This window comes from Leptosomus discolor, chromosome 1, assembly GCF_034619465.1.
Source record: "Leptosomus discolor isolate bLepDis1 chromosome 1, bLepDis1.hap2, whole genome shotgun sequence".
NCBI lineage: Eukaryota > Metazoa > Chordata > Aves > Leptosomiformes > Leptosomidae > Leptosomus > Leptosomus discolor.
The window spans coordinates 159,604,794-159,631,501 of NC_141391.1; the positions used below are offsets into that span (position 1 = coordinate 159,604,794).

The following is a 26,708-nucleotide window of genomic DNA, read 5'->3' on the forward strand; positions in this document are numbered from 1 at the left end:
TCAGTGGAGTGCAGCCTCCTTGCAGAATGCTGGCACCCATCCCAGCTGGGCGAGGTGCTGAAGCAAGGAGAGTCCTCTGAAGTAAGTCGCTGAAGCAGGGAGTGTCCAGGCCTGTGGCTTTTGATACTCCCTGTTTTGAAAGGTTTACATGGGCTGACAGAGCTGCCCTGTTTCTAATGTGCAGAAGAAAACTGTTTTCAGATGTTCTCTTTAGCAGGACTCTCCTTCCTCCTCCTCCTCCTCCTCCTGTTGGACCATTTGGATGTGAGCTCCCAGTGTGTTCATGGATTGCACAGTGGGTTAAGGAAGACAGGTTAATAGGCAGGTTCGACTCAAGAATTTTCTGTTGCCTCCTTGAAAAATACAGTTGTGAATTTATTATACTTGTTAACTCTGGATATCCCGCAGAGGAAATCTGGCACTAAGGAGCAAAGACGTGCCAGTTTTATGTATCTGGCTTTGCAGATGTCTCACTATTAGATGAAATGCCAAGTAGCATCTACCAGGTTCAAGCCCTGGACATTCACTGTAAGTAGGTTGAGTGCTGGATCGAGCATCTTTCCCCCTTTCCTCTTGTGATGTATGTGAGCAGTCTCTTGGCTGCTTGGTGAAGATACTGGTTTTGTTCTGAGAACCGGATACCAAGCTGCAACACAATAGCTTGCAGAAGGAGTGACCATATCCCAACAGAACAACTTAACTACAGCTTTTCAGGCTAAGGATTTTTCTTTCTCAGCAGAACTGAAACTTTCTGGGAAATTTGCAGTCAAAAAAAAAAAAAAAAGGAACAGAAGGGTGTGTCTACACTGCCTTTTCAGCCTCAAATCTCCTCACCCATTTTGGTGTACATGTAAAAGCAACATCATTTGAATACTTGCAGCAACAGACATCGCATGGGAGGACTGTATATTACCCTTGCTGAGGATCAACAGTACTTTATTCTTTAAGTGGTGCCCATGACCTCAAGGAAGTAAAAGTTTGCCCTACGTGAGTCAGAATGGGATTTCTGTGATTGTAGGAGGTTCTTTTAAAATACCACTTGATCCATTTCAATCACGCTAGCACTCGTAGTTTATTATCATGATCTGTGGAAATGGAAGATTAGTCTCACTTGCAACTGAATCACTAAATCACAGGCAAAAGACATGTTTTCTTGAAGAGGCTGCTCCCCTAACTGTACTTCTTTAGGCAATTCATCTCTCCATATGCTCCAATTTGCTTTCCATGTTACTGCTCACTTGATGGGTTGGGAAACGATCAATGCCAGATGCACATTCCTTTCAGGCAGTAAATGCTCCTGCAGCAGTAAGTCATGTGCACCAGCTTCTTGTTTCATTAAAATCGCATATGGTTTCCATTTGCCCCTAATTGGTCTCACTTCAGCTCTGCCATATTCTCTGAGTGGAACGCTTAGACCTGTGGCTCCTTCGAACTATTCCAAAGAGCTATGAGAAATCAGAGCCTTGTCTGTCTCAGCCTGGCTTCCCCTCGTCCTGTATGTACTGTGTCTAGAAGTACTTGATCTGGAAGTGAGGACTGAGTTAAATCTTATTACACAAATCTTACGCAGACCAAAATAAAATGGAAAAGGTGTTTGAGCTGAGCATTGCCTGACTGGCTTTGAGTCATATGCTTGTTATTTTATCCACTGTTGTAAGCTGGCTTTGGAAGTGCTTTTGTGTGTTGGTTTTGACAACCATCTTTCCAACACTGCTAGCCTTGGCTGAAAGCAGTTCTTTCTTTGGCAGTTGTCAGTGGCACAAAATGAGGCAAAGTGCACTCTGCTGAAAACAGCCCTTGGAGAGAGATGCAAGGTGCCCCTCTACTGTGCTCTGTTCATGAGGCACTCCCTTCCCCTCCCTCTACTTGCATCACTTTTCCTTCCTTTGCTCTGATGCTTGCCTACTGCCTTTTGCCTCTAGCCTGAATTCAGCTTTCGTAACTAGTTAAAAAATATTTAGGTAGAAAGCTAAAAAAAGCCTGCTAAAAAGGAGACAGAGAAATGGCAAGTTGGCAGGAAAGACATTGGTTTATCTTTTTAATTTACCAGATGTTTCTCAAAGCTGTAGGCATGCTCATTATTTAATCTTCAGTGTCTCTGCTTACATCCATAGCAAACCTAGAATGTTTTGTTGATGCAAGCTGTGAGACTAACTTAGCCATGTGTGTAACTCCTGTGACTCAACTCTGTGCCTGTTCTAGCTAATCTCTTGGGCCTACGTGGTTTCCCTGAGTTTAGTAGGTGTAATAGCTAATACCAACAGACGTTGTTTTTTTCCTTTTTCCCCCTTCTTTTAGCTTCCCTGTGTTTATCACAAGGTATTTCCTGGAGCTAGTTTCCCTTGGTGTGAAACATACCATCTACACATGGATCTGAAAGATTCTACTTGTAGATGGATATAAATGCATTTTAGATCCCTCCTTTCTTCCTCCTCTTTTCAGTCTACCTCCATCCACCCAACAGACTATCCGTATATGATGGGAAAGCATGGGAGCTAACATCAGGAGTTAGCTCCAGGGGCAGTGCTGGGCAGCTGAAGCTTCTTCAACCAAATTGCATATAGGAACCTGAATGAAATGTCTAGAAGAGAATTTGCAGTTTCTTGTCTAACAGAGAGCTCTCCTTTCTGTCTGATTCTGATGTATTTTGAAGGGACCGTGGGCTTCCATAGGGTGAGATGCACCATATGGGGAGGGAGAAAAATGCTTACTACTTCTGCCATCAAAAAAATTGAATCCAGTTAATAAGCTACAGGTGAAATGTCAAGCGCAAACCAAGTTCTGCTTGTTTTATGCAACCTTGCATCTTTAATTTGTGGTCTTGTTGGGAGGATTAACTTTCTTCCAAATAAAGCCCTTCTAGAGCAGTTTATACTTTTTGAAGTGATGGGAGGTCTGGTGCAATCATAGTCTTGTATGAAAGAGTTGTATCGCTCCTTATTTTGCGATGTTGGAAATCAAGCAGTACAGCATGTTGTGCAAACAAACTTTCAGGGGCAAGGAAATCTGCAGGGCTGGGAACCTGGGTAATATTTAGCAAGTGCAATTGTGATCAGTTGTTTTAGACAGAACTTGTGCCTGGGTGAAGCCATTGAATTGCCTGCTACTGTTTTGGGTGGCCTTAAGCAGCTTTACTATGCTACAGACATGGACATTTTTTGGATCTGTAAAACAGGCCAAGAGTAAATGTCATAGTTCTGATTAGAAAATGGGAAGGAAAGGTATCTGGGCACCTTGCCTTCCTGTTTTTATTTAGGCTTTTATTGATAGTCAAAATGTTCCTACACGCTTGCTGAAGTAAACTAAAGTCCTTTCCAACGTGATATTTGTGGCAACTGTCTGACTGGTGGAGGCAATTGATGTCAAGAAGGTGCTCTTTCTCAGTCAGTGTTCCTCAGAGTGCCTTGAAAAGGCAAGAGGTCAAGATTTGGACTGTCAGTAGTGGCAGCTAGTTTGTTGGTGAGAGGTGCGAAAGGAAGGCAGCTAGCATTGAACCTCTTACTTCAGTGTCTTTTTTTGCTTTCTTGATGAGGTTCTCTGGTGATGCTGTGTACCACCACAGCTGGATTTGGCTTCTTCCAAGACACAGCAAAGGAGGCTTGCTTTGCCCTTGTGGCTTTGGCTGGCAGTCATGACGGAATGAGGCAAGAGGAAGCTTCTCTATTGTATTTTTTCATCCTTCTTGTGCTTTGCAAAAAGCCTTCAGATTCAATACTCTAATTTATAAAAGAATTCTATTTGGTTATGTAGGAGGAGGTGACTTTCAGTACAGACAAATCATCAAAGATACTGGAGACTTATATCTGTTTGGGTTTTTTTTTTTTTTTTTCCCCCCTCTTCATGAATCGCCTGCTGTCATCAGCATTTCCCTCTCCTTTCTGCTTTGCTGTGGAAGTGGAGGGATGGGTGAGAGGCTGCTTTCTTGTCCTTTTACAAAGCAGGCCCCACCCACTCGCTGCTTAAACAAGCCTACCAGCCACCAGGTGATTTAATAGAGCTTCCCAAGAGGCTGCATATAGCTGTGCCAGACTTCCAGTCCAAAGGACACAGTCCACTTGTAGTTACGGTCCCCTGTTTTTAGGGAGGCCAGGAGTGTGGGTAATAATTGCTAACAGATCAACCAGGAAAGTGGGAAAAGGAATGCAGCTCGTGAGAGAGAGTAAGCAAGACAGACACAGCAGTTCTGTCTTTAACAACACCATTAGCACCAATGCTAGAAAATCTATGTGTGAAACCATCCTGCCTTGACCAGGCTAGGAGACACCCCCATAAATGCCAGAATAAACTAATACCTCAGTAGTGTGCTAGGTATGCTGAGGAGCCTTAAACATACCAGCTGCCTTAGCCCGGTTGATGTGAGCCCTCCAGCATGTACCAGCACAGTAAGGAGTTTTTGTGAGACAGGCTGAAAGAGAGAGCTGCTAGTGAAGTTGGTAAAAAGTTCTCATTAAATTGCTCTTGGAAGTGAGCCCTTGTATAGTCTTTGGATGAATAAAAAAAAAAAAATGGCAACCATCCTCCTTGGCATATCCATCTCTAGTATTAAGGCAGCATTTCCAAGAGCACTGTTCTGGGGATTTTTTTTGCTGGTGTAGTCAGTGGCCTCAGGATAGAAGGAGCCTTTCTTCAGCCTTCTGGTCACATTGCTGCTCCCTATATATTTTATTTTGCTGCTATTTGGATGTCAAATAATGGGCTGGGAGAATAACTTGTCCCCTGTGTCTCCGTTAGTAAACAACATGAATCTTCCATGTCCTTCACTTACTTAAATGCAGTAAGCATGCATCTCAGCCAAACCACTCACTTAAAAATACTCATATTGCACATCAATAAAATAAATCCTTGAAACAATAATGAGAAATGTAGCATTTGTTACTCTTCCGAGCCTTTCATGATAATTGGTCACAAGGGAAATGGGTTTGGAGCAAATCCTGGTCTCTAGTATGACAACGAGCCCACTTGCATGAAGGCATCTGGTTCTCATGGTGCAACTGGGCATGCAGGTGGGATTCGGGATGTTAGCTTGTGCATGTACCACTGCCCTCTCGTTAACGGAAGGCGAGATTTGTGATAGTGCCACCATCTAGTGGCTGGCCCCCATAAAGGACACAGGCTGGATTGAACCAAGACAGTTGATGCCTTTGCTTTTCAGTTGGGAAAAAGAGCCGCTACACATGTAGTAGCTAATGTGTGCCTGGATGAAACGACTTTGTAATTACAAGTCTTTTCACCATGTTGTTTCCTCAGCTTGGCAAGTGCTTGTCTTAATCTCACATGTCCACTTCCCTCACATTGGTCATGGCTTGTTTGTCTGCTCCTTGCCTCATGAAAAGGATGCCTTCTGCTCTCTCAGCTGTAAAGCCAGTGTCCTCTTCTGCTTCATATCTTACCCTTAGGCCAATTTTTCCTATGAATCCTTGAGAAAATTGCCACAGAGTAAGGTATAAACAGTCCTTTAGTTTGATATGTGTGCATTTGGGCAAATAAAAGTGCTTATAGGGCATTTTTCTCCCATGCCCGTTCTTATTTGTTTGCCTTTAAGCCCTCATCCAGTGTCATTTTGAAAAGATGTGGGTTTTGTGTGTATTTATGTGTCTACATACACACGCAAACAGTTTGCACTATGCATGAGATGCCAGTGAAATACAAACCATTAGCTGCTTGCACTATACGAGTCCTGTAGCAAATCTGAGCCATCTGTCTTCCTAAGTACTAAGATAGTTTACATTAAAAAAAAAAGCAAGAGAAAAGAGATGAATACATTAATCATTTGCGATACATTGTTAGATGTATATCTTGCATCGTCAAAAAAAGCAGGTTGTTCTTTTCTTTTTTTTTCTTTTTTTTTTTTTTTTAGAATAGCAACTAAATATCTGGTTTTCTTTCTCTCTGTTCTCTCCCTCATTTTTTTTTTTAAATCATGTCCTATGTTGAGAGGCAGGGCATATGTTTTTTCCTCTTTGAATCATGGTATGGCTGCCATGCTTATCTTATCAAGATTTATATCCTCATCTAATTTAACTTTTCATAAATAATTACAAATCACTCATGAGACCTTGCCAACTGCTCCAGTCCCACAAAGTGACCTGACCTGAAACCCCAAAGTACTGAGAAACATTCATCTCAGAATATTTGCATAGGCAGTACTTCAAAGGAATTGTGGTTTAAAAATATGCAGCTATTTTGGTGACCACTTGTGTGGGATAAAGTTTCCCATCAGTAATAGCAGGACTGTAATAGAGCTTCAGGGAGAAGGAAGGAGTTCAGGGGAGCAGTCACAGCACCTTTCACCTCATTCTGCTCAATGGGTAGGAGTCTCCAGAAGTAAACAGTTGACTTTGTTAACATAACATGGAGTGAATTTGCAGCAGAAATACTGTAAATTTCTGATAATTTGCAGAGGATGAAAAATTTCTCTGGCAAGTGTACATGGCCCCCACTCAGTTAGGAACAATGTTCTTTATCTTCTGACCAGGTGTGAAGTGTGGTCTAGCAGTATAACTGGCGAGCGGTGGTTTGAAGGAGCAAAGACAGGAACTGGGAAACACGTGGCTGCAGATCTGCAGCTTGGAGCTCTGTTCTGGGCAGATTTACAAGTGTCTGTCATGTGTGGAGGCTTAGGGTGATGAAGCTGGACACGCAAGAGCAACCTCTTAGCAGTCCTGTCCATCCAGCATTTCTCTCCAGTTACCCAGATGCATCTAATCCTCAAGGGGTGGGAATTTAGCCTCACAAAATACAGAGGGTAGACTTAAGTTGGAATATCCTCTGCCCCTTGGCTAACAGCTTGAGTTTTCCTTTAATAAGGGAAAAGTGAGGCAGGGTGGGTTCTTTGTTCATTTCTAGCTTTTTGGTAAAGGAAGAAACTTACCTAGAAAAGTTACTGCTTGATAAAGGCAACTTCTCTGAGATACAGAGGGCTTGACCCAATTACAAAGGGCTTGAAGTGATGGCCTACACTACATATTTTCATTGCTTTTACTAGGTGAATTTGCTAGGACGGTTGTTCTTCTCTAACTTTACTGGGGAACAATAATATGAAAATACAGATCCTTCTACCTGCTTGCAAGGGTAGCATTAGTTGAAAATGGGATGCTGTTGCGTGCTAGATGCACATTTTGAATCTTTGGTCCTATGGTGAAAGTCCATAAATCAAAGCTGTTTTCTTTCTGAAGTGGCTGTGCTACTCTAACTAGAAGTTAAAGGGCTGCCAAGCTAGCAGTGAAGCACATGAGGAAAATAGGTTTTTAGATATTTTGTCAGCAGTTGGGAATGTGCCTGTCACGTTTTATGCTAATTGTGTTCTGCTTTAGAAACCCTAGCGTTCTGCAATATTGCCTTTTAGTATCTTTCTTATCATTGTCAATAAGATACAAGATTTCATTATTGATTTCAGATGTGTTGGGCAAACACCAGGTTTTTCAATTTCAGTGTATCAGATATGCAATAGATGAAGATAAGACTTTTGACACCCTTTGCTATAGACTTCAGCATTAGTGAAGTGCCCTGGAATTCACAAAGCCTTAAAGAAATTGTGTTCTTTCTCATTGACCCTTAGGCAGTCTGGGGTTTGTAGCTTCGCTGGTGGTTGGGGGCATCAAATGGAAGAACCTAGTTCTTTAAAGATATTTTGCAGTTTTCAAGGACATGTTTCAATATAGCTACTAAATTTTGAAGAAGAGTAAATCCAAGTCTGAACAACTACTTAAATGGAAGAATTAATAAAATTGTACTGGCTTTTACTGCCATTGGATAATAGAATTTTTTGGGGGAAAAAAAAAAAAGAAGTTTTACACTCAATGAATGAAGGTTTTGTTGGTCCTTTGAATCAAAGCCAGCAGGACTGTCTTACCTAGTTTAAAATTTATTTGACAAGTCTGGCTGAAGCATAGGATATAAATCAGAGCAGAGTGAGTTTGTCTTCATTTCACGCCATCCTTGTGGAACAAGTTCCAGGAACTGATGTGTATAACCAGACCTATCTCTTTCTTTAAATCTGTTCTTCAGATTATTCAGAAAGCTGGGACAAGCTTTTTGCCTAATTAATTTGATCTAGGTAGTGAACAAAAACTTAGCCTCCTCTTTTTGCCATTTCTTCTAGTGGGCTTCTACAGCAGTTTGAAACCTAAATAGGTGAAGAAGCAACAAGGTGCTTGTTTAACATCCTGTATACCTGGCAAAATGGATCCCTGAAGTTTCTTGCTGCTTTTAGATGGTGCTGTAATGCAAATAATAACTCGTTGGGTTTTCCTGCTTGTAAAGGAGTACCTCCACCTCTTTGTCTCCCTTCTATGCCTTCCTGCTTTTTAATGAATTGTTTTCTGTGAAGCGTTAATATGATACGTTCAGCAAAACACAGGTGAAATGCTGCGGAAGGTTGCTGTGAAAGCAGCACCTCTGTCCTGTGCAGGGAGTTATGATCAGGACCTTCATAGGCTAGAGGAAATGATGTATGTGGTCTGTTTTAGTTGCTGGATTTCAGTAGTCTGGAACCGAACCATTGGGCCGTATATTCAGCAGAAGTATGTTGTTTGCAATGGTGTACCAATACAAGCTTTATGCAGAAGTAGCTGATATCTCCTCTTCAACAAAAAAGGGGTTTCTGGATGATTTATGTGTAACTATATATTGTCAATCGTGTTATGAGTATGTTGCATTCTTTGAATTATTCTACTGGAATAATTTTCATAGCCCTTGTAATGAGAAGCTTGATGAATAAGATTTTAGGTAAGATTTGCACTGTTATATTGTAGTTTTGATGTTTCTTTTGATTGATGGAATTTTGAGTTCCTTATTTATTTTTTTTTTTTTTGTCCTGTAGTTTGTATGAGTGGTGTTTGTGGTACAGAATTTTCTTCTTCCCAGGATTGGTCGTCTTCAATTTCGTTTTCTGCAGCCCTTGTAAAAATTAAGCTAGTTCTGGTGCTTGTATAATGTGATATGGTTGTTCTAGGGGAGTGAACTTTTGTTGAATAATGACTCACCTGTCACTAAGCTTTGCTGTTCTATTGAGATGAGTAGGTGATTGCAGAACTTTTTCAAAGACAATCTATGGAACAGTAGGGTTTTTTTGTCAATGCCCCAAAAAGATGAGTAGGAGAACTCCTAAGTACTGACTGTAAACTACCCACTAGACCCATCTGAGGGACCTCAGAATTCTTATCTATGATGGCGTGGGCTCAGTTACATTGCTGTGATGCATCTGTAGTTCAATGGAGGTATCTATGTCAGGCTGGATGTTGCATGCACACGTGCACACGTGTTGCCCCTTAGTATCCATGAAGAAACAAAGTGCAGTGTAGCTAAGATCTGATGGGTCAGCTTTAGTTTGCCTTCCACGTGTCTTCTGGTTGGCCTGGCAGCTTTCGCTGTGGGCTTGATGGTTGCTGAACAATCTGTTTTTACACACCAGCCATTTGTTCAAGGGAGACATTTTTTTGGGAGTTTTGTGGTATCTGAAAGGTGGCAGCTGTAGTGAAATCCCCAGATATGGGATATTCCAGTGCGCTGTACTGTATTGTTGTGGTTATTGGGAAATAGAAGCTGCATTGGGCACTCAAAGAACAATTTAAAAGTAGTATCTTGTTGAAGATCATTCCGTAAGCTGGGAGTTAAGCTATTAAGTATGAACTTTTTCCTAGTAGCTTGGTGCAAAGAGTTTAACCTGTCTTGGTCCCAGCTATACTCTGCTTTGCAGATTTCAGTGAGATTTCAACATATGCTTGTTCTTATTCTTCACATAGAACTGGTTTTCCTCTAAATAAATACTTGCTTTGGCATCCCATTTTACATGCCTTTGTTGTGTGTGAGATTTAGAATAAATTGGGAGGAAGGTTGGTCTGGAGTTTTGGGTTTTTTATGGAATAGTTTATCGAAGTGGCTTTTTTGAAGTGGAGGGTCTAGCCTAAATGTTGTGTAAAGTTGTTTATAACTTGTATTTTTCCTCTCTTATGACAGTGATACGAGCTAAAGTTGTGGGGAAGAAGCTCATGAAAGATGGACCATTTGGAACGATGCGATACACAGTCAAGCAGATGAAGGTATGTTTGCAGACATTTCACATAGGCTTGTAGGTATGATAATGAATATGATTAACATGTAATAACAAACAAAGTTTGCATACTTTGAGTAACAGCACCTTGACTTTTTGTATTGGTTAACCAGAATGGAGGGTAATCAGCAATTGGTAGAAACTTTCCTGGAGAGGCGAAAGGAGCAGGAAGAGGTCATTCCTGACATAGTGCTGAATATCTGAATTCTTCCTTTATTTTTAAAATTTCTGGTAGTAAAAGATGCCAGATGGGCTTCTGCACATGCTAGAGTCCTGTTTGTGTTCAACATAGTGTTAGACAGTGGAAATGCAAGCTCTTCCATGTAGCACTCTTATTAAATTCAAGATGTGGTGGTGGTAGGGGTCTTCCAGCCTTGGGAGAGTAGAGTTTCGTATCTTCTTTCCTTGCATTCTTTGTGACCACCAGTAAGAATGATGGCATTTTTTTTCCACGTACAGAGCAAACGAAACTGGTATAGTGAAGTCTCTATATAAGGCTAAACCAAACACTGTAGCTTTCAAATATCATCAGCTCAAAAGAGCTGTAAAGTATTGATTTGGAGATGGAAAGAGGTAGATCTCCTACACCAGTTGCTTGGTTTCTCTAGTTCCCCTCTTCAGAGCTCTATGCTGCACAAACTGCAGTCAACCTGCTGCTTTGGACTTAGTTTTTTTTTTTTTCTTAAACTGACCCCTTGTTATGTAATGCTAAAAATCAGCCCCAGATTGTTTTTCTTGGCTGTGCCATTCCAGTCATAAGACTGGTTTATGTCTTTAAAAAAAAAAAAAGGGGGGGGAATGGAAAAGCTTGGCAGAGACTGCAGAAATCTGAAACATATTAGACAAAGTAAAAGTTCAGAAAAAAAGCAGTCACTTGCCCGCCTCGTAACAGTAACTCTCTTTATAAGGCAGTTTATAGCTAAGCACGAAAGCTGGGAGGAGGAGATGCAAAGCCTGTTTCATAAGCTGTCGCAAAACCGCACACGTAGCCAAATCTGGTCCTGGCACTGCACTTTGAATAAGAGGGCATGAGGTGCTGGGCTTACTAATTTCCTTAATCGTAAAAATTTCTTCTTAAGTTTCAAAAGGAAATACCTATTTGTTGATTAACTTGTATTTGTAAAAAAAGGCAACTGGTTATGTTGGCAACAGTGAGACAATGCTGCCACTCTTTTTTTTTTTTTTTAATTTTTATTTGTTTATTTTTCTCATGGCTGTCCCTGGCCTCATCAGGCTTGCAGCACTCTGTGCTGTTCTTGTCCAGTTGTATCGCTCTTCAGCTCAGCAAGTGTACCCCACTTGACAAAACTACTCAACACCCACATGCTGCAGTGGCTTCATCAACTTTTATTTTTCTGATTTCATCCTGGTCTGTCCAGGACAACTACTTCCCCTCCTACTCCGTTCCAAGAGTTTGGTACTTCCTGTCTAATATATGACCATGAACAGGGTCCAGTGGTGATCTGGAATAACAGTAGTCCCCAAAATGAATTGCTACCCTTTACCAACCATAACACTAGTCTCTCTCCTAACTAATGATGCAGCCTGCCCCACTGTCAGCCAGTGAGCTGCAGTGTCAGAGATCTCTGGAACAGCATTAAGCATTCTTCTTCTGACCTAGCAGCCTCCAGCAGTGTCAATGTTACGAACAGAAAAGGCTTCTGTGTGTCTGCTAGCATGGGGAGGAGCATCAGCCCAAGCAAGGAGAGCATGTTGAGTGGAGCAGCAGCCAGTATACTGCCAATAGACAGCATTGTATCAATCTTCAAATAAGATGCCTGAGCCTGTCCTGGCAGTTTTCATTGGGTTATTCTGCAGCACAGAGCCAGGGTATTTACTGCAGTAATCTGCAACGTGCTTGTGCCAAGACTGCAAGAGAACAATTGCTTTTTTGCAGGAGAAGTTGCACAGTGTTTTGTTAGGAAGTTACGTGTCCAACAAAAGCAAGAGTGATTTTAAAGGGGAAATTGCATGCATCTATGCCCGCTACGTAGATGGCGGGCTGCTGAGATGTTGCATTGTACATTTAACTGTGACCTTTGGCAGGAAGGAACCTGAAGCAGTCAAGTGCTCAGTAGAATTGGAATGTCCGGAGGACATAGTTCTTGATAAACAAACAAACCAAGTGTCTTCTTTGAAACCCTACTGTCTTTCTGCTGAGATTAGAGACTTCAGTATAAAAAGGGATTCAGCTCCATACAGTGGGGCAGCTCAGTGTGACGCAGCAAATCTCTCCCTTGCTTGCCCCAATGAAAGCTGAGTGTCCTCCTGCTGAAAAGAAAACTGAGGAGGCCTATGGCTCTGCACAGCTGCATGGGAACAACTCTGAAGATAAAACTAACATGTCAGTGTTTTTTGGCCACCTATAAACCCATCTGCACCTGCAGATGAAAAATAAACAAGCCATTTAGTCTATCAGTGTGTAGTGAATTGCCTGTGAAAAGCCTTGAGAGCCTTAAAAGGCAACAATCAATCTTTGTATTTCTTTCATGGATTCCTTGGAGTTTGCTGTGGCAGATTCTTGCTCTCACTAACACTCCTGAACTCATTGCTGAATTTCATAACTAAACCAGCTTGGGGCCTGGACTGGAGCACAAGATCAGTCCGCAGGCGCAGAACACTGCCAGGCTTTCTAGCATTCAGGTTTGTTGTCTGAAAAGGCCTTGTGCTTTTTCAAGCAACCTCTGTCTCCCCCCACTGCTTTCTCAAATAATGTAAGAATATTTCAAGATCACGTGTCAGAAATCTGCACAGGACTCATCTAACCCCAGCATGTTCTGTGGTGCTGCACTGCATTCTGAGAATGGTCCAAACCTATTTCAGGAAACTGCAAAGGAAACAAGGAGATAAGATATTTCTACTCCATGTGCACAAACAGTCCTGGTTGACCATGGCAGCGCTCTGAAGCAAGGAGGCTTTCCTTGGCTTGTTCTTAATCTGTAAAATGAGTCTAAGGGTTGAAATGTGATAGTCCCAAGAGGAAAGAAGTGTAGTGGGATTAATTTACTTTAATTTTAGACAGACTAAAATGAGGTGTTGAGTCTTTCCTGCTCTCTTGATTGTCAATGGAGAGAGACAAGAACCACCAAAGTGTAATTCAGCCCACCAGTTGTAGATGGCTATTTTAGGATGGGCTGAGTTGTTCTGGGGGAGTCTATTCTTGGTGTTTGACTAGAGAGCATGCCTAATTGATATAAAGTGCCTAAATTTTAGGTAGCTGAAGGTTAGGCAAGATGACTCCAAGCCTTGGTATCTAGTATGACCTCACATGGGAGGGACAGAGGGAGGAACATCATATCACAAGGTGAAGTTAATCATGCAGCAGGAACTTGCATGTGTATTTCTTAGGGAGTATGGGGACTGCTAAGGGGATTGCTGACACAGCTGGAAATAGAGCGGCACTAGCAGACACCACCATGTGATGCTTGCTAATACTTTGTTCCCTGTCATTACACTTCTGAAAATACACATTTGTGGTGACAGGAGGACTCCAAGGGTAGCGGTTGGAGAGAGGCTAGTTTTATGGTTGGTTTTCTTCTGACTGGTCTAATAGCACTTCCAGGATATTTTGTGTATCCAAAAATAATGCTTAAGGTATTGCTTTATTTGTTTTGAAAGAGAGCATCTTTCAAAGGAAGTTTCTCCCTTGCCAAATTTTCTTCTTCCTCCCCTGAGAACCAGGGTCATGGTGAATTTTCTTTAGTCATCAGAGGATGAAGCGGGCCCTGTCTGCCCCCAGCACTGGGTCAATTAGCATGACAGTTGCTAGCATCGATGAGGGTCACTGAGGGGTGAGCTGAAGTGCTTTTTGAGAGGCTGAGATGCATCCTTCAGCGACCCTGACAGTGGTGTCCCTGATGGTAATGTGAACAGGAAATTAGGACCAGGAGTTGAAAACCAAACCCCAGCTCAGCATCGCTAGTTACTTCATAGGCAGTTGTGTTGTGCTTCATGGTGCAGAAGATGTAAGGAGTGATGACAGTAAAGGGTCCTGTAGGAAGGGCCTCAGCATCTTCTCAGAGGAGTGGTTAGTCTAGCTTGAAGCCCTTTCTGCAAGGGGGAGAATGGGCTCAAAGTGTGTCTGCACATGTAGACTTTATAGCACAGATACTTCATTACTTCATTCACTCTAAGTGACAGATCAGTTGTACTGCACATGCACATACACAGCTCTCTGCAGTGTAGATAATGCACTGCTTGGAGAGACTGGGCAGCCCCAGCTCTTATCTTAGCTAGTCTTATCTGCTTAGATACTGTTATCATAGCTTCTTGGTGTGACACCCACTAGAATGGGGTCTGAACACATGATCTTTATTCTGTGTGCCTTTCCTCACAGTACCCTTGGGAAGCAAGGCGGAGCAGTTCTACAGATGAGGAAGAAAAGTGTACTGAGGGCTAAATGCAAGGACAGACAGGATGCTCGTGCCAGAACCTAGCTCTCCAGCTATCTTGAGCAGAATTGGAAAGTCTGAGTAGGTCATCCCATACCAAGAAAATTGCAGGGATAAAATAGAGATTAGACAAGGTTCAGTGCTTCCATATTCATTGAAAGACTTTGCTCACTTACCGACACAATAGTGTATTCCAAACATGATCTGTGAGCTTTTGTTGATACAGTATGATTAATTTAAAAAAAATGCTTTCCTTGCATATTTGCTGGGTGTAGAAGGAGGGCTGGAAAATGCAAACCCTTTAGCATGTCTTTTACTGCATGCAGCAGTGCTGTTACCAAGTTGTGATACTGATATAAGATTATGGGGTAATATAACTAAGGAGAAAAAAAAAAACCCTCGCAGACATTCTATGGATGCCCAGAAGATAGTTCGACTGCTCAGCATAGCAGAATTAGGGGTAGTGTTTTTGTATTTTTGTGTGCAGTATCTGGGCCTATCATAAAATCTGTTAAATCGACAGACATTCTTTCAGAAAGAAAAAGGTTTGTTGTTTTTAAAGGAGGTAGGGGAATAGTGAAATACCCTGGGATAATAGGGGACTTCAAGAAATAGAATTCAGCCTGGAGGAGAATACCACAGCTTAGGTGATATGGCAGCAAGTGTCTATAGCTCTGGGATTGTTTGGGATTTTTTTTTCTTCTTTTGCCTCACTTTAATATTTACAGTTAATGTGAATGTGCTCTCTATCAATAAAGCTGACGGAGAAAAGGATAGGCTGAGAAATGCTATGAAACTGTGATTCTTTCTGACTCTTATTGTTTTCCTTTAACTTTTAAACATTGGCCATTTATACAGTTGGTGTGGAAAAAAGGGAGACTGAATACTTTAAGAAAGATAACCAAATTCTAAAGGTGAAATTTTTAGGAAAATCATCCTCAATGTTTCAAAAGTAGGATATGTTTTATTTGGTGCAGTGTACACATGCAGTGATTGTTTCATTGCTATGCACGGACTTCATTATGCTACTAGCAGGTGGGCATGAGTTTCTTCCCTAAATTGCAGCCGTCAGGTCAGATAGGGACACATGCTAATTTCTGACTGAATCCGACTGCCAGTATATCTGTGAGTTCATATTTCAATTAAACTGAACTGTAAGAAATACTATGAAAAAGGAGAGAATGTGTAGAGGAGTTGTGTACATGATATTTTCTTTATGGTGCACATCAGTACTGGGCTAACTTTCGGAGATGGGGTAGAAGGTGGTATTTCTGCATTCATTTAGTTAGAGAAACATTAAGTCCTTGCTGAGGTCAGCAGAAGTTGCGTATGCTAGGCGTTTGAGAATCAGGAGGTGGCTGGCTTGATGACTTAGATTAAGCGCCAAAGGTCTGAAACTCTTACAGCAGCAACACTGGAAAATGGGGTCATTGTTTAAAAGAAAAATCCCTTAGTTCGAAAAAAATTGTTTAAATCACATGAAGGAGAAAGATTCCAAACTTGAACTAATTTAATTTCTCCCCAATTATGAGCTATATAAGGGAAAAAATTGTTCAGGATGTTGGCAGAGTTGCAGTGTTGGCGCTTTGCTTGTTCAGTGCCACTGGAACTAATGCGAGTGGGGAAAAGTGGTCCCTGTGCTGAATTGCAATGGCTTGTTAGCAGGTGGATATTCTGCTTTACCAGCAGATCTGGTGGGGAGACTTCCATCAGAGTCCAGCTAGCGCCGTTAGTCCTTCACCCTTACAAACACTAAAAGCTCACTGCTTGCCCCTACAGTCTAGGAACGTAGATTGTAAAGAATCTAAGTGAAAAGTTGTCATCTTAAGATGACTTGAAGCATTTTTATTCTTTCCCTAGATGTACAGGGGCTTCCAGATAATGCCACACGTTCAGTACATCTACACAGAAGCCTCTGAGAGTCTTTGTGGAGTCAAGCTGGAGGTCAACAAGTACCAATATCTGATTACAGGTAAAGGACAATATACTTCATAATCAAAACCTCTTCTGTTCTGTACATACATCTGCTAAGGACATGGACAGCTCTGTAGACAGCTCTATATGCAGCTTCCTAAGCATTAAGATAGCCGACAGTATTTTGGTGTCCAGTACTCTTTAATGCTAAGAGTCATTTCACTCTCTAGATTTCCCTTTCTCTCCTCAAGTACCTGTTATACCCAGTGATGTTGTGTGACAAATACACTGTATGACAGTCCACAGCTGTCAATTCATACCTGAGCTGGCATGTCTGTCACAGGGACCTGGTTGCTACTCGGCTGTGCCAGAAATGGAAGAACCCTTTTGGAATGAGCTAGAGAAATGCAGGCTGCTGAGATGGGGGGATGCAAGGAGATAGAGATGTGGCAGTTGCCAAGTCTTGTTTCTAGTGAAGGTGTCAATTCACTTTGTTCTGTTGAGAGGAGCTTGACAGCATTACTCACCTGCACGTTATTGCTGGTGCTTAGCTGGCACAACACTCCTAACTTACAGAAGTGCAGTAATCTTGCTGGCCAGAGATTCCTGAACCAGTTAATAAAAAGAAAGCAGTTGCTGAGCAGTGACTGAAGCCAAACATATTGAGAGCATTAGCAATCTCAGGAAACGAGAAAAGTGCTTGAGCTGAGAAGTGCTAACTTGTGACCATGTCTCTGTTTTCAAGGCCGTGTGTATGAAGGAAAGGTTTACACTGGCCTGTGCAACTGGTATGAGAAATGGGACCGGCTGACTCTGTCCCAGCGTAAAGGACTGAATCATCGTTATCATTTGGGCTGTGGATGCAAGGTATGTGCGTCTCTAATTAGGTGGCATTAAGACATTCAAACACTAGAATTCTGTTTCCTCTGGGTGGTAATATCAATGATGCTAATTAACAGCCAGGAAGAGAAATGGAGGACAACAATTTTTACAGAGAAGTAGTAAAGGTCAGCTTTAGTGTTGAGACCAGAGAAGAGACAGTCAAATAAAAGTGCAGAGTCTATGTCTTTTTAATGCCCTGTTGGAGATAGTAGTGTTGGGGAAGGCTTTCAGAATCTATGCAGAATCTTTTGCAGGTGAATGAAATCAGGTACCAGAGGCTTGGCAAGATGTGTCCCGCTTTTTTTCCTGTGTAAACATTTTGAGTGCTTAAAACCTCACAGCCTGGCACTGGCACTAAGATTTTTTGCTCGCGGCCCCAGGCCTGCAAAAACATAGACGCAGGTTCGACTTTTCTGCACCTGAAAAGTCCTTTTGGCTCTGGAATTACCTGTGTATGTGAAGCTAATCACATCCTTACGTGCCTACTGAACTGAGGCTGAATTTTGGGTTAGTAAGCGAGGTTTGAGGGAGTCGAACTTTTAATCCCTTGTCTCTGGTAAAAAGACATTTTATATAATGTTGTTTTTCCATGTAGCCTTACCTGGTTGCTCTTTACAATTGCAGATTAGGCCCTGCTACTACTTGCCCTGCTTTGCCACCTCCAAGAATGAGTGCATTTGGACAGACATGCTCTCCAACTTCGGCCACTCAGGATACCAAGCGAAGCACTATGCCTGCATCCAGAGAGTGGAAGGATACTGCAGCTGGTATAGAGGATGGGCGCCTCCAGATAAAACGATAATCAATGCCACAGATCCCTGAGCACGCTTTCCCTTCCTTATCTCCCCTCTCCCTTACTTGTGGCTGATCTTCCTTTGGACACTAACTATTACCAGATCATGATGATGACAATGAAATTAGTGCCTGTTTTCATGCAAATTTTAGCACTTCGAACACTTAAAAAAGAAAAGGAAAAAAAAAGAAAGAAAAGAAAAAAAAAGTCTGTGCTACCTTACTGAATTTATAATCATCTTTTCCATTTTTTGATACCACTCATTTCGATCGGACGACATTTGGGAGCTTACTTTTGCACACCAGAGGGAAAAATGGGAGGGAAAAAAAAAAGAGGAAAAAAAAAAAAAAGATGGAGCTCTTGCTCTCTTACATGTATCATTAGCTGTAGCAATATAATCTCTATTTTTTTAGGAAAACAAAAATCTAAAAACTATGCCAATTAGGCACTGTATTCTTCTATGCGCTGGCTTCCTGTCACCCCTCCTTATGCACTAAGTGCTGAAAACATGTAGACAAATCTATTTGAAGGAAAACAGGTTTCATTAATCAGATTGGCAAATGAAACAAACTGAAAAGAAACCCAGCCTAAACTCTGGAAAAAATGATGTCCGAAAGAAATCCTCCTCTATGGGAGTGACTGGCAATGTGATTGACTCCAGCAGTGGGAGAATTCACCTGGTGTGTCTGACCACATCATCTGGTAAAAACATCGTTGACTGATTGTCCTAGCTAATTCAGTCACAGGGTGAATGCAACAGCATATTTGAAGTTCTGGCTTTTCCCAGAACAAAAAAGAAAGTATTTTGTATTTTTTGTTGTTGTTTAAAAAACAAAAGCCCCATCCCCTATGTTCAGGGAGGTAAATCGACCTACAGCAGACCAGATGAAGTGCTGTGCCATCCTGTTTTGAGCAGCATTGGCCCCTGAAATTTTTGCAGCTTGGCTTCAACAGCAAAACCAGCTTGTGAACACCTTAAACCAAACAGATGCAAAAATACCAACTGTAAATCAATCACATGGAAGAGGGAAAGGGGAGACGTGCTAGAGCTCTTACTATAAAAAAAGAAATCTATTGCCAAAATAGTGTTTTGCTGAACTAAGATGTATATACACATAATGACATAAGCTATTTTTGACAGGACGTAGAATTTCTTTGGTGTTATAAACAAAAGAACGGTTTGATTGTGTTTTAAAGACAGAAATATTGACATTCCGAGTCAGTGAGTTGTTTTTAAGATATTGAAGCTCCAGTGTATCTGCAGTAGTGGCTACAGTCATTGTTTCCTCTGTACCTCCTTGCACCACGGTTCTTCCCCTGCAGCTACGCTAAGCTGCGTGTGTTCATATAATGAAAGGATGTGTGTGGGGGGGCTGGGCAAGGAAAAGTGGTTTCCTAATAAGTGCTGGCTGGGATCATAAAATTTCAGCTGCCCAGAGGATTCCTTCTGTGTCAAGTGCTCTGTTTCCCCCTAGGCACTGTTAAGCATAGCTCTGTGCATGTGCTCATACCATGTCCTGCAGTGATGTGGGAGGAGGAGCCTTACTGTCTTGTGCTTTGCTGTTGACTGGAGAAGTTTTTTCGTTCTATTTTGTTTTTTATTAAGAAAACTATAATATAATTTTTCTTATCAAATAAAAGTATTTTAAGTTTTAATGATGGTGAAGAAGGGGTGCTGACAAAATGGGTGACTGAGTTTTGGATGGGGAGGGCTTGGGCAGGGAGAAGATTATGCTTAACTTCATTTTTGTATTATTATGATTATTTATCTTAAGTTTCCATGTATCTTCAGTTCATTCCACTTAGAAAGCAGAGCTGCCACCAGCACAAAAAAGTGTTGCAGTGATTCCAGCTTGGGGCTATACAGCTTTTTACAGTCAGTGACCTCAATTACTGGGGAGTTGTTTGGGACCTCTTTGCCAAATGGAAAGAAAAGGGTGTCTGAGATGGGCCCTGATCTGTTTTTATGTTCCTTGTGTGCTACCAGAGCTCTGCCAGACATACATCCCCTGAAATGCCCCATTTACGAGATGAATAGTTGCAGCAAAAAGTGTGTAGCTTCATTTTTAACATGAACTTTAAAGGGTATTTTCAAAGAGTTGATGTAAGAGGTGCCTAGGTCTGCTGGTTTGGTGGGGTTTTTTTTTTCAGCTGCTCTGAGTGGCAACACAGCACAAAACACATTGAAAGTCTATTGGATTTTCTTGTGATTCAGGCTTGGAACACTCTTCAGAAGTTCTCTTCCCTGTGACTGCTCCTAAATTATGGGTTGGAGATGAGGGAGAGTAGGGTGCTTCACAGCACCCATTGTAGGATCAGATGGTGGGTCACAATGTTGCCCCTTTTGGCAGAGTCTGGAGTTGGGCTTTGGGCACAGTGGAGCAACTTCTGTTTGACTGTGTACAGCTGACAAAATCTCTGAGGGTCACTGTGGGCAGAGTGGAGCCGGCCTCGCCACCCTCGCTGTTGGCATCGTGTGGAGTCGGCATCGCTGGAGATGGCCCTCCTCAAGCTCAAGGCGACTTCGCAAAGCTGATGTCTTTGAGCTGCAGCCACTTTTCACGGCTTGGGAAGGCTAAATGAAAATGCCCCTCGATGCAGTGAAGTGTTGATTTAAAAATTTCATTAAACTGCAGCTCTGCATATTTTACCTGTCACTGATTCATTTAGCTAGCTGAGACATCACAGTATTGCACTCAAATTATTGTGAAAATATTTGCATTCTAATACTATGAGGACTTGTGTCCCTAAGTAGGATATAATGTAGCTATGTGCTTTGTAAACAACAAAACAGCAGATGCATTACCAGAAAATGAAGTGTATTCCCATTTTATGTTGCAGACGGTAAAATATTTGAGATGCAGACAGCTAGACCGGCAGGGGTGGGGGTTTGGTAGCAAATCTTTCCCCTTGCTGTGTAAAGAAACAGTTGTTAAGGCTTTTAAAAATGAGGAGCCGAAAGGAGGGGGAAGAATCCAGTAAAAATACATTTCTTTTGGGAGGCTTTTAATTTTGTTTCTGTGCGTGCTATCAGGGACATGTGTTTCTTGGGCTAAGCTTTAGCTTCTGCTTGCGTTAAGGACCTGACTGAAGGCTCCCTGGAAGTGGGAGGGGGAGCCATTAAATGGATTGAACAGGCTCTAAATCAGACTCAGACTTCTTCCTTTCTATCTGCTCTCCTTTCTGCTGTCTTGCTAAGTTGCTTCTGCCTGCCAATGGACAAAACTCGCTCCCTTGTTACAGCAGCCCATGCAATATGTGGGAACACCAGGCATGGAGATGTGAGGAGGCAGGTGTGAAGTTCTCCCCAAAATGTTGAGCTATGGAGCATACAATGGCTTGCAGCAGCACAAATATCTTCCTGTCACCTCTGACATGGTCCTCGCTTCACCCCATAACCTACAGTCAGAGGAACTGTCGGTGGCACAGCTCATGTGAGCACGACCTTTGGACATGTACAGGATGGGGCTTCTCCCCCGCTTCCCCTATGCTTTAGATATACCAACATTATTAAAAGTACTTCTAAAAATGTGTAACTCTTTTCTAGACTGTTGCTGTTTGCTTTCTTATTTATAGATATTTTTCCTTATTTATTCGAGAGTATTTTCCACTTTTCAATATGAAAAATATATTGAAAGTTTGAGAAAGATTTGATTAGTTTTTCTTTTCCAAAATGGAGGGGGTAGAGAGCAGGAGGAGATGTGTGCATGGAGTACCTTGAATAAAATCCTCGTGGTAGGCTTCTGCCTCCTCTGTATGGGACAAAAATGTCATTTTAGGTCTAAATTTCCCTATTTTGAAAAGTTACGTGGCCCTTTAGGTAGGATTATTCTAAGACCTAAATATATCACCGTATCCCATTCATACTTGGCTGGAGTGAAATGCTACCTCATGGTGATGGGAAACACACTGTTCTGCTTTTTTTACAGTAAAGGCTGTTTGAAGTAAAGGCCTCCATGGGAACAACTTTCCATTCTTTCAGACGTCTCTGAAAATATATCTTACTTATAATGTATTTTATAGCTTAGAAGGGCAGAACAAAATTTAGGGAACTGCAAGGGTTTTTTTTGTCTTTTTTTTTTTTTTTTTTGAATAAATGGCTTTTGGGGCTACCAGTCTTGAGAAAAATCTTAAAATACCACTAAGCATTTGCTTCTGCTTTGCCTATATTGGCTTCTATTTCTTTCTGACACTGTCCTCCTTTCCTAGAGCCACTCTGCTGTTCCTGATAGTCATGGAAACTTGGGGAGGGAACCAAACCCGTGTGAAAAATCTTGTCCAGAAGGAATGTATTTGTTGCTAAATTTTCTAGCACTGTTTACAGTTTTCCTCCATGTTATTTATAAATTTTATATTCAAGTGAATGTATATTGTCTTTTAAGGTAATGTTGCATAATGTTCACTTTTTATAGTGTCCTTTTATTCTAAACAGTAAAGTGGTTTTATTTCTATCACAGACATTCTGTCTCTGCTTCACTTGTATTAGTTTCTGTCCACTTAAAATGTCCACAAATGGATTTTCAAGTGGATTTATTAATTTCCTTCCCTTTCTTGATACTGTTTTATTGGGCCCAGAGCAGATATTCCACCTCTGGCAATTCTTGTGCTTTGGCAAAGATCCCTCCAGCAGTCCCTCCCTCTTTTCAAGACGTTGGTCTCTCTAAGAATTGCTTTTGGAGTCATAAGCCCAGGAGAGGGGAAAAATCCCTTTTGAAGTTAATGTATCGCACTTGTTAACTGGCCATAGGGGGTCACTACAGAGCAAGGCAGTCATTATGGCTGTCATGTAGCACCAGTAGGGCCTTAGAAGAACAGTTGCCAGATTGCTCTTGTTTCCAGTAAACTGATCAGTGGGGGGAGGGCTGGAAGGTACATACCCGTGGCAAAGGGAAGAGAGATTCGTCTTTCAGATCATTTCTGCTGTGAAATGTCAGAGCCTTATGTCCTCTCTTCAGGCTTACTGTTTAAGGCTGGTTAAAAATGCCCTGTTGTCATGAGAAGGAAGCATCGGGAAAAGCATTTGCAACTAATTAAAGTGCTCACAAAAGTGGGGCCTACTCTTAGAAATCTCCTTTATCTCACTTTTACTTTTGGAAAATCTCTGTTTACAAAGATGAAAGAATGAAACAGATTTCAAAGTCTGTTCTGTGTTTAATCTGAAGGTTTAGAAAGTAAGCTTTGGAATGTTTTGGATGTAGAACTATGAGGATCTCATATGTGAGGACTTCATTGCTTAAAGTATATCACATTGCAAAGAGGTAAAACCATAACACTAGTTATAAACACTTCCAGGGGGTCAGCCATCAAAGGACCACAGTGTATTTTACGAGTGCTAACTGGTACAGCTTGAAAATGCCTCCAGGAAAGGGAAGAAAAAAGAGTGGAAAAGGGGGATCATTGTATTCCTGTCTGACACCTGGAGAAGGTGATGCACAGTGGGCAAGCAACTTTCAAAAGTACTTGGTGGAGTAATGGCTGCAATGGAGCTTGCTTGGTGTAAGCACTTGCCCCCTCAGCCTCTCACAGCCCACTAGGATACTGGGAAAATGCACCCAAAAAAGATCTTGAGAAGGTATGGAGATTCATTCTGTGAGGCAGACCCCCCACCTGGAAAGGGCTGGCCTGAATTTGCCCAAGTGCATTGTTGCTTGTGTAAGTGTTTGGAAAGTGACTGATTTAAACCAGATTACTCAAGCTTGCACATCAACAGTAGTGTTTGTGTTCAGATGAGATTATCTACAGTTTAAAAAGGTTCCTGTATTGTTTTGGAAGTAAGTAATTGCATCTCCAAGTAGGTGATCAGTTATAAAGATGATAAATATGTGAAATTAAGAACAGTTCTCTGCTAAACCAAACTACTATACTGGTAACAAATGCATTTACCTGCTGAGGAATCAAGAATCAGATTTGCAGACAAGAAAATAACACTAAAAGTGCTAGTTAATGTATTTGCAATGAAAACCTTAATCAGGTCTTGCAAAAGTACCGTTCCTGAAGTGATGGTCAGACAAAGTCACAACTGTCCTGAAGCGTTACGTGTGTCACAAAACCCTCTTTATAAACCAGTGCGAATTAAATGCAACAGAGTGTTCAACTGGTTTGTCTTAAAAGTGTGCAACAAACTCACATAGTGTTTAAGGACTATCCATTTCTTTATGTCTTAAATGATGATACAACTCTTACACTGCGTTACCTAAGTGCTTCACAGCACTCGTGGCTGTACTTACCTTCATGACGTGCCAGTGAATTGTGGAAGTGCTGTTGTCCATACAGCACAGGCAGAGAACATAATATTGGAACAGAGGGATGAAGGACCAGCATTTCAAGGTATTCTGGTACCTAGTGAGCACTCGTGGGATTTTTCGCAAGAATCTAAATGAGATTTCCTTTTGAATTTTGAGGCTCCCATTAGGTGACTATATCCATCATCAGGTACCTACACCCTATTATGCATTGTGGTTGGCCCACAGTGTTGCAACAAGTGTCTGAGAAAAGAGGGGTTTGAATGTTTTTGAGCCCTAGTTTGACATCTCAACAACCCTAATCTTCTGGCTGCCAATGCCCCGGTGGCTCACACAAGGGGTCATGGTTCACACAGGGTCTCATCAAAGCCTCAGCCAGATAAGATGCTAATTCATAGATAGAAGTTGGGAGCAAAAATTCATGAAGGACTAATCATCCTTTTAGCTCAGGGAAAACGAAAGACATGAACAGTTTTAAACAAAGGCACTCATTTGCCATATTCTCCAGGACTAAAGGCACCTATAAAGGTCTCTTTGGAAGGTGCCCTAAGAGTTTGGTGCAGTGCCCAGAAGCCACACAGGGCACTGAGGGTTTAGTTGTTGACAGGAAGACTAGACCCCAGAGCCATTGTGCAAAGGAAACATTACAAGCTGAAACAAACTCTTTTTCAAGAACTCAAATTTACTTTGAATACCTAGTAAGGCTGATAAACGTTTCGTGGATGGCAACCACGTGACAGACCAAGCAAGCTGATATTGTGAAACAAACATCTCTTATGGCCCATGTCCCAGATTGTCAGTGTATTTTAAGTAATTCCAGGAGGGGAAAAGAATCCATTTTATCTGAATAAAGTGATTCCTTGCTCTAAGGGATGAGCTTTTGTTGACTAGATTTTACAATGGATTTTTGCTTTGGTTTTGAGTCTCTTTTCATTGTTTACTTTTTCAGGGTCCATACGTGACCTGGGGGAGGGCTGGGCAAGAAAGGAAAGAGATTCCCAGCAGTGCTTTTTGCATGTTGCTTTTTAACTAGTAATTCTCTGTAAATAAAATTGAGACTCTTCCCAGCATTCCCACCACCATCTCTTGTACCCAACTCACATTTGTTTCTTCCCCACCATCCATGCTAGCACCAAATTAAAGCAAAGGCACTCACCATCTGCTTATGGCTTGGGAAGAATGTTTGCTCCACGAGGGGGAACTTCTCAGGACCCAGCGAGTTGAAGATTTTAATGAGCTGAGAGAACTTGGGGTGAGGGAGGGGGAACAAAAAACAGACACAGTGGATGTCAGTGGCTTATTGTGTAACAGGTAAGTGCTTGCAAAATGTTCTGATACTGGTGAAGGAGATGAGAGAAACATGTTATTATGCCTTTCCTGCCTTGCTTTCTTGACCTGAGAGCAGCAAGAAAATACGAAGTTGCTGTATTTACCCAGGGCCAAGCCAGCCTATGTACACAAACCTTGGACTAAGAGAGTGGAGAAGGGGTTCAAGAGCCAGAAGGGCATCAGTTTGGATTTAGTTACAAATCTGCTATGAACAAGCTTTGCTTTCCGAATGTAGCTGGGGAGAGGGTGGGGGACCCTTCTTGGTAGAGGAAAGGGCTCAGAGGAGCGACCAGGCAGGAAATTAGTGCCACCACTCCTGAGCAGAGGCAAAATAAGGCAAAGCTCTCCCTTGGATCTCTGCCCCACAGCCAAATCAAAGCAAGGCACATTTACCCATTGTGCTGAAGGGAAGGAGCATTGCTAAGGGGCAGAGATGACTAGAGGGAATTGCCAGTGCTACCTAATTTGAATGTTACACCAAGGAAGCATGAGCCCACCATCAATCATAACTGACATTTGTTATGAACCAAGGATCTCCCAACAGCCCCCCATGCATGGCAGGAGAAAGGGGAGATCATCTGCTACCCTTGTCCCATCTACCACTGAGGTCTGAGGGAGGCACTAGTCTGTGAGGGTGGTGTGCATCTACACTGGGGTATGTAACATCAATGGGGAAAGCAACAGTGCTGGTAGTTCTCGCACAAGGATGAACGTTTGCCATTGTCCCCACCGGTCAGCATGAACTTCATTATCGCCACTATCCTCACTGTTATAAACTGTTTATCTCTCAGGGTTGTGCCCAGCCAGACACAAAGCTCCCCACGGTAGGACTGAGTTTTAATTTCTGCTCAGGTTCCAAAACCCCAGCAGAAGCATAGCACAGCAAATTCCTGCTCTGCTTCAGCCGTCAGTGAAGTGAGCAGACTATTCTGTACATTGTCTGCAGCCTCCCTGTTCAATCTATAATTGATCAGCTGGAGAAAAACCCAGAACTATAAGAAAGAAAATAACCATGACAGAAAGCTGAAGCAGGGTTGATATACCGAAGAGAATAAGAGGTTACATATAACTCAGAAACCTTCTGGATCTCAGGAGAAACTTGTATT

General features: G+C 41.9%; 2 protein-coding genes across 3 annotated transcripts in view; one reads left to right on the forward strand and one right to left on the reverse strand.

Moving 5' to 3' along the window:
• Positions 1-19,687, forward strand: part of TIMP3 (TIMP metallopeptidase inhibitor 3) — a 36,752-nt gene extending 17,065 nt beyond the window's left edge. Inside the window, exons 2-5 of the mRNA XM_086479608.1 lie at positions 9,958-10,040; positions 16,303-16,414; positions 17,102-17,223; positions 17,863-19,687. Of these exons, the coding sequence (XP_086335734.1) occupies positions 9,958-10,040; positions 16,303-16,414; positions 17,102-17,223; positions 17,863-18,060 (515 nt within the window). The 3' untranslated portion in view covers positions 18,061-19,687. The remainder of the gene's footprint in view (positions 1-9,957; positions 10,041-16,302; positions 16,415-17,101; positions 17,224-17,862) is intronic.
• The window catches only part of SYN3 (synapsin III), a 179,278-nt gene that overhangs the window by 108,565 nt on the left and 44,005 nt on the right, over positions 1-26,708 (reverse strand). For both annotated transcript variants that reach the window (XM_086468573.1, XM_086468580.1), the window contains one exon: positions 25,430-25,519. In XM_086468573.1, coding sequence (XP_086324699.1) covers positions 25,430-25,519 — 90 coding nt within the window. The remainder of the gene's footprint in view (positions 1-25,429; positions 25,520-26,708) is intronic.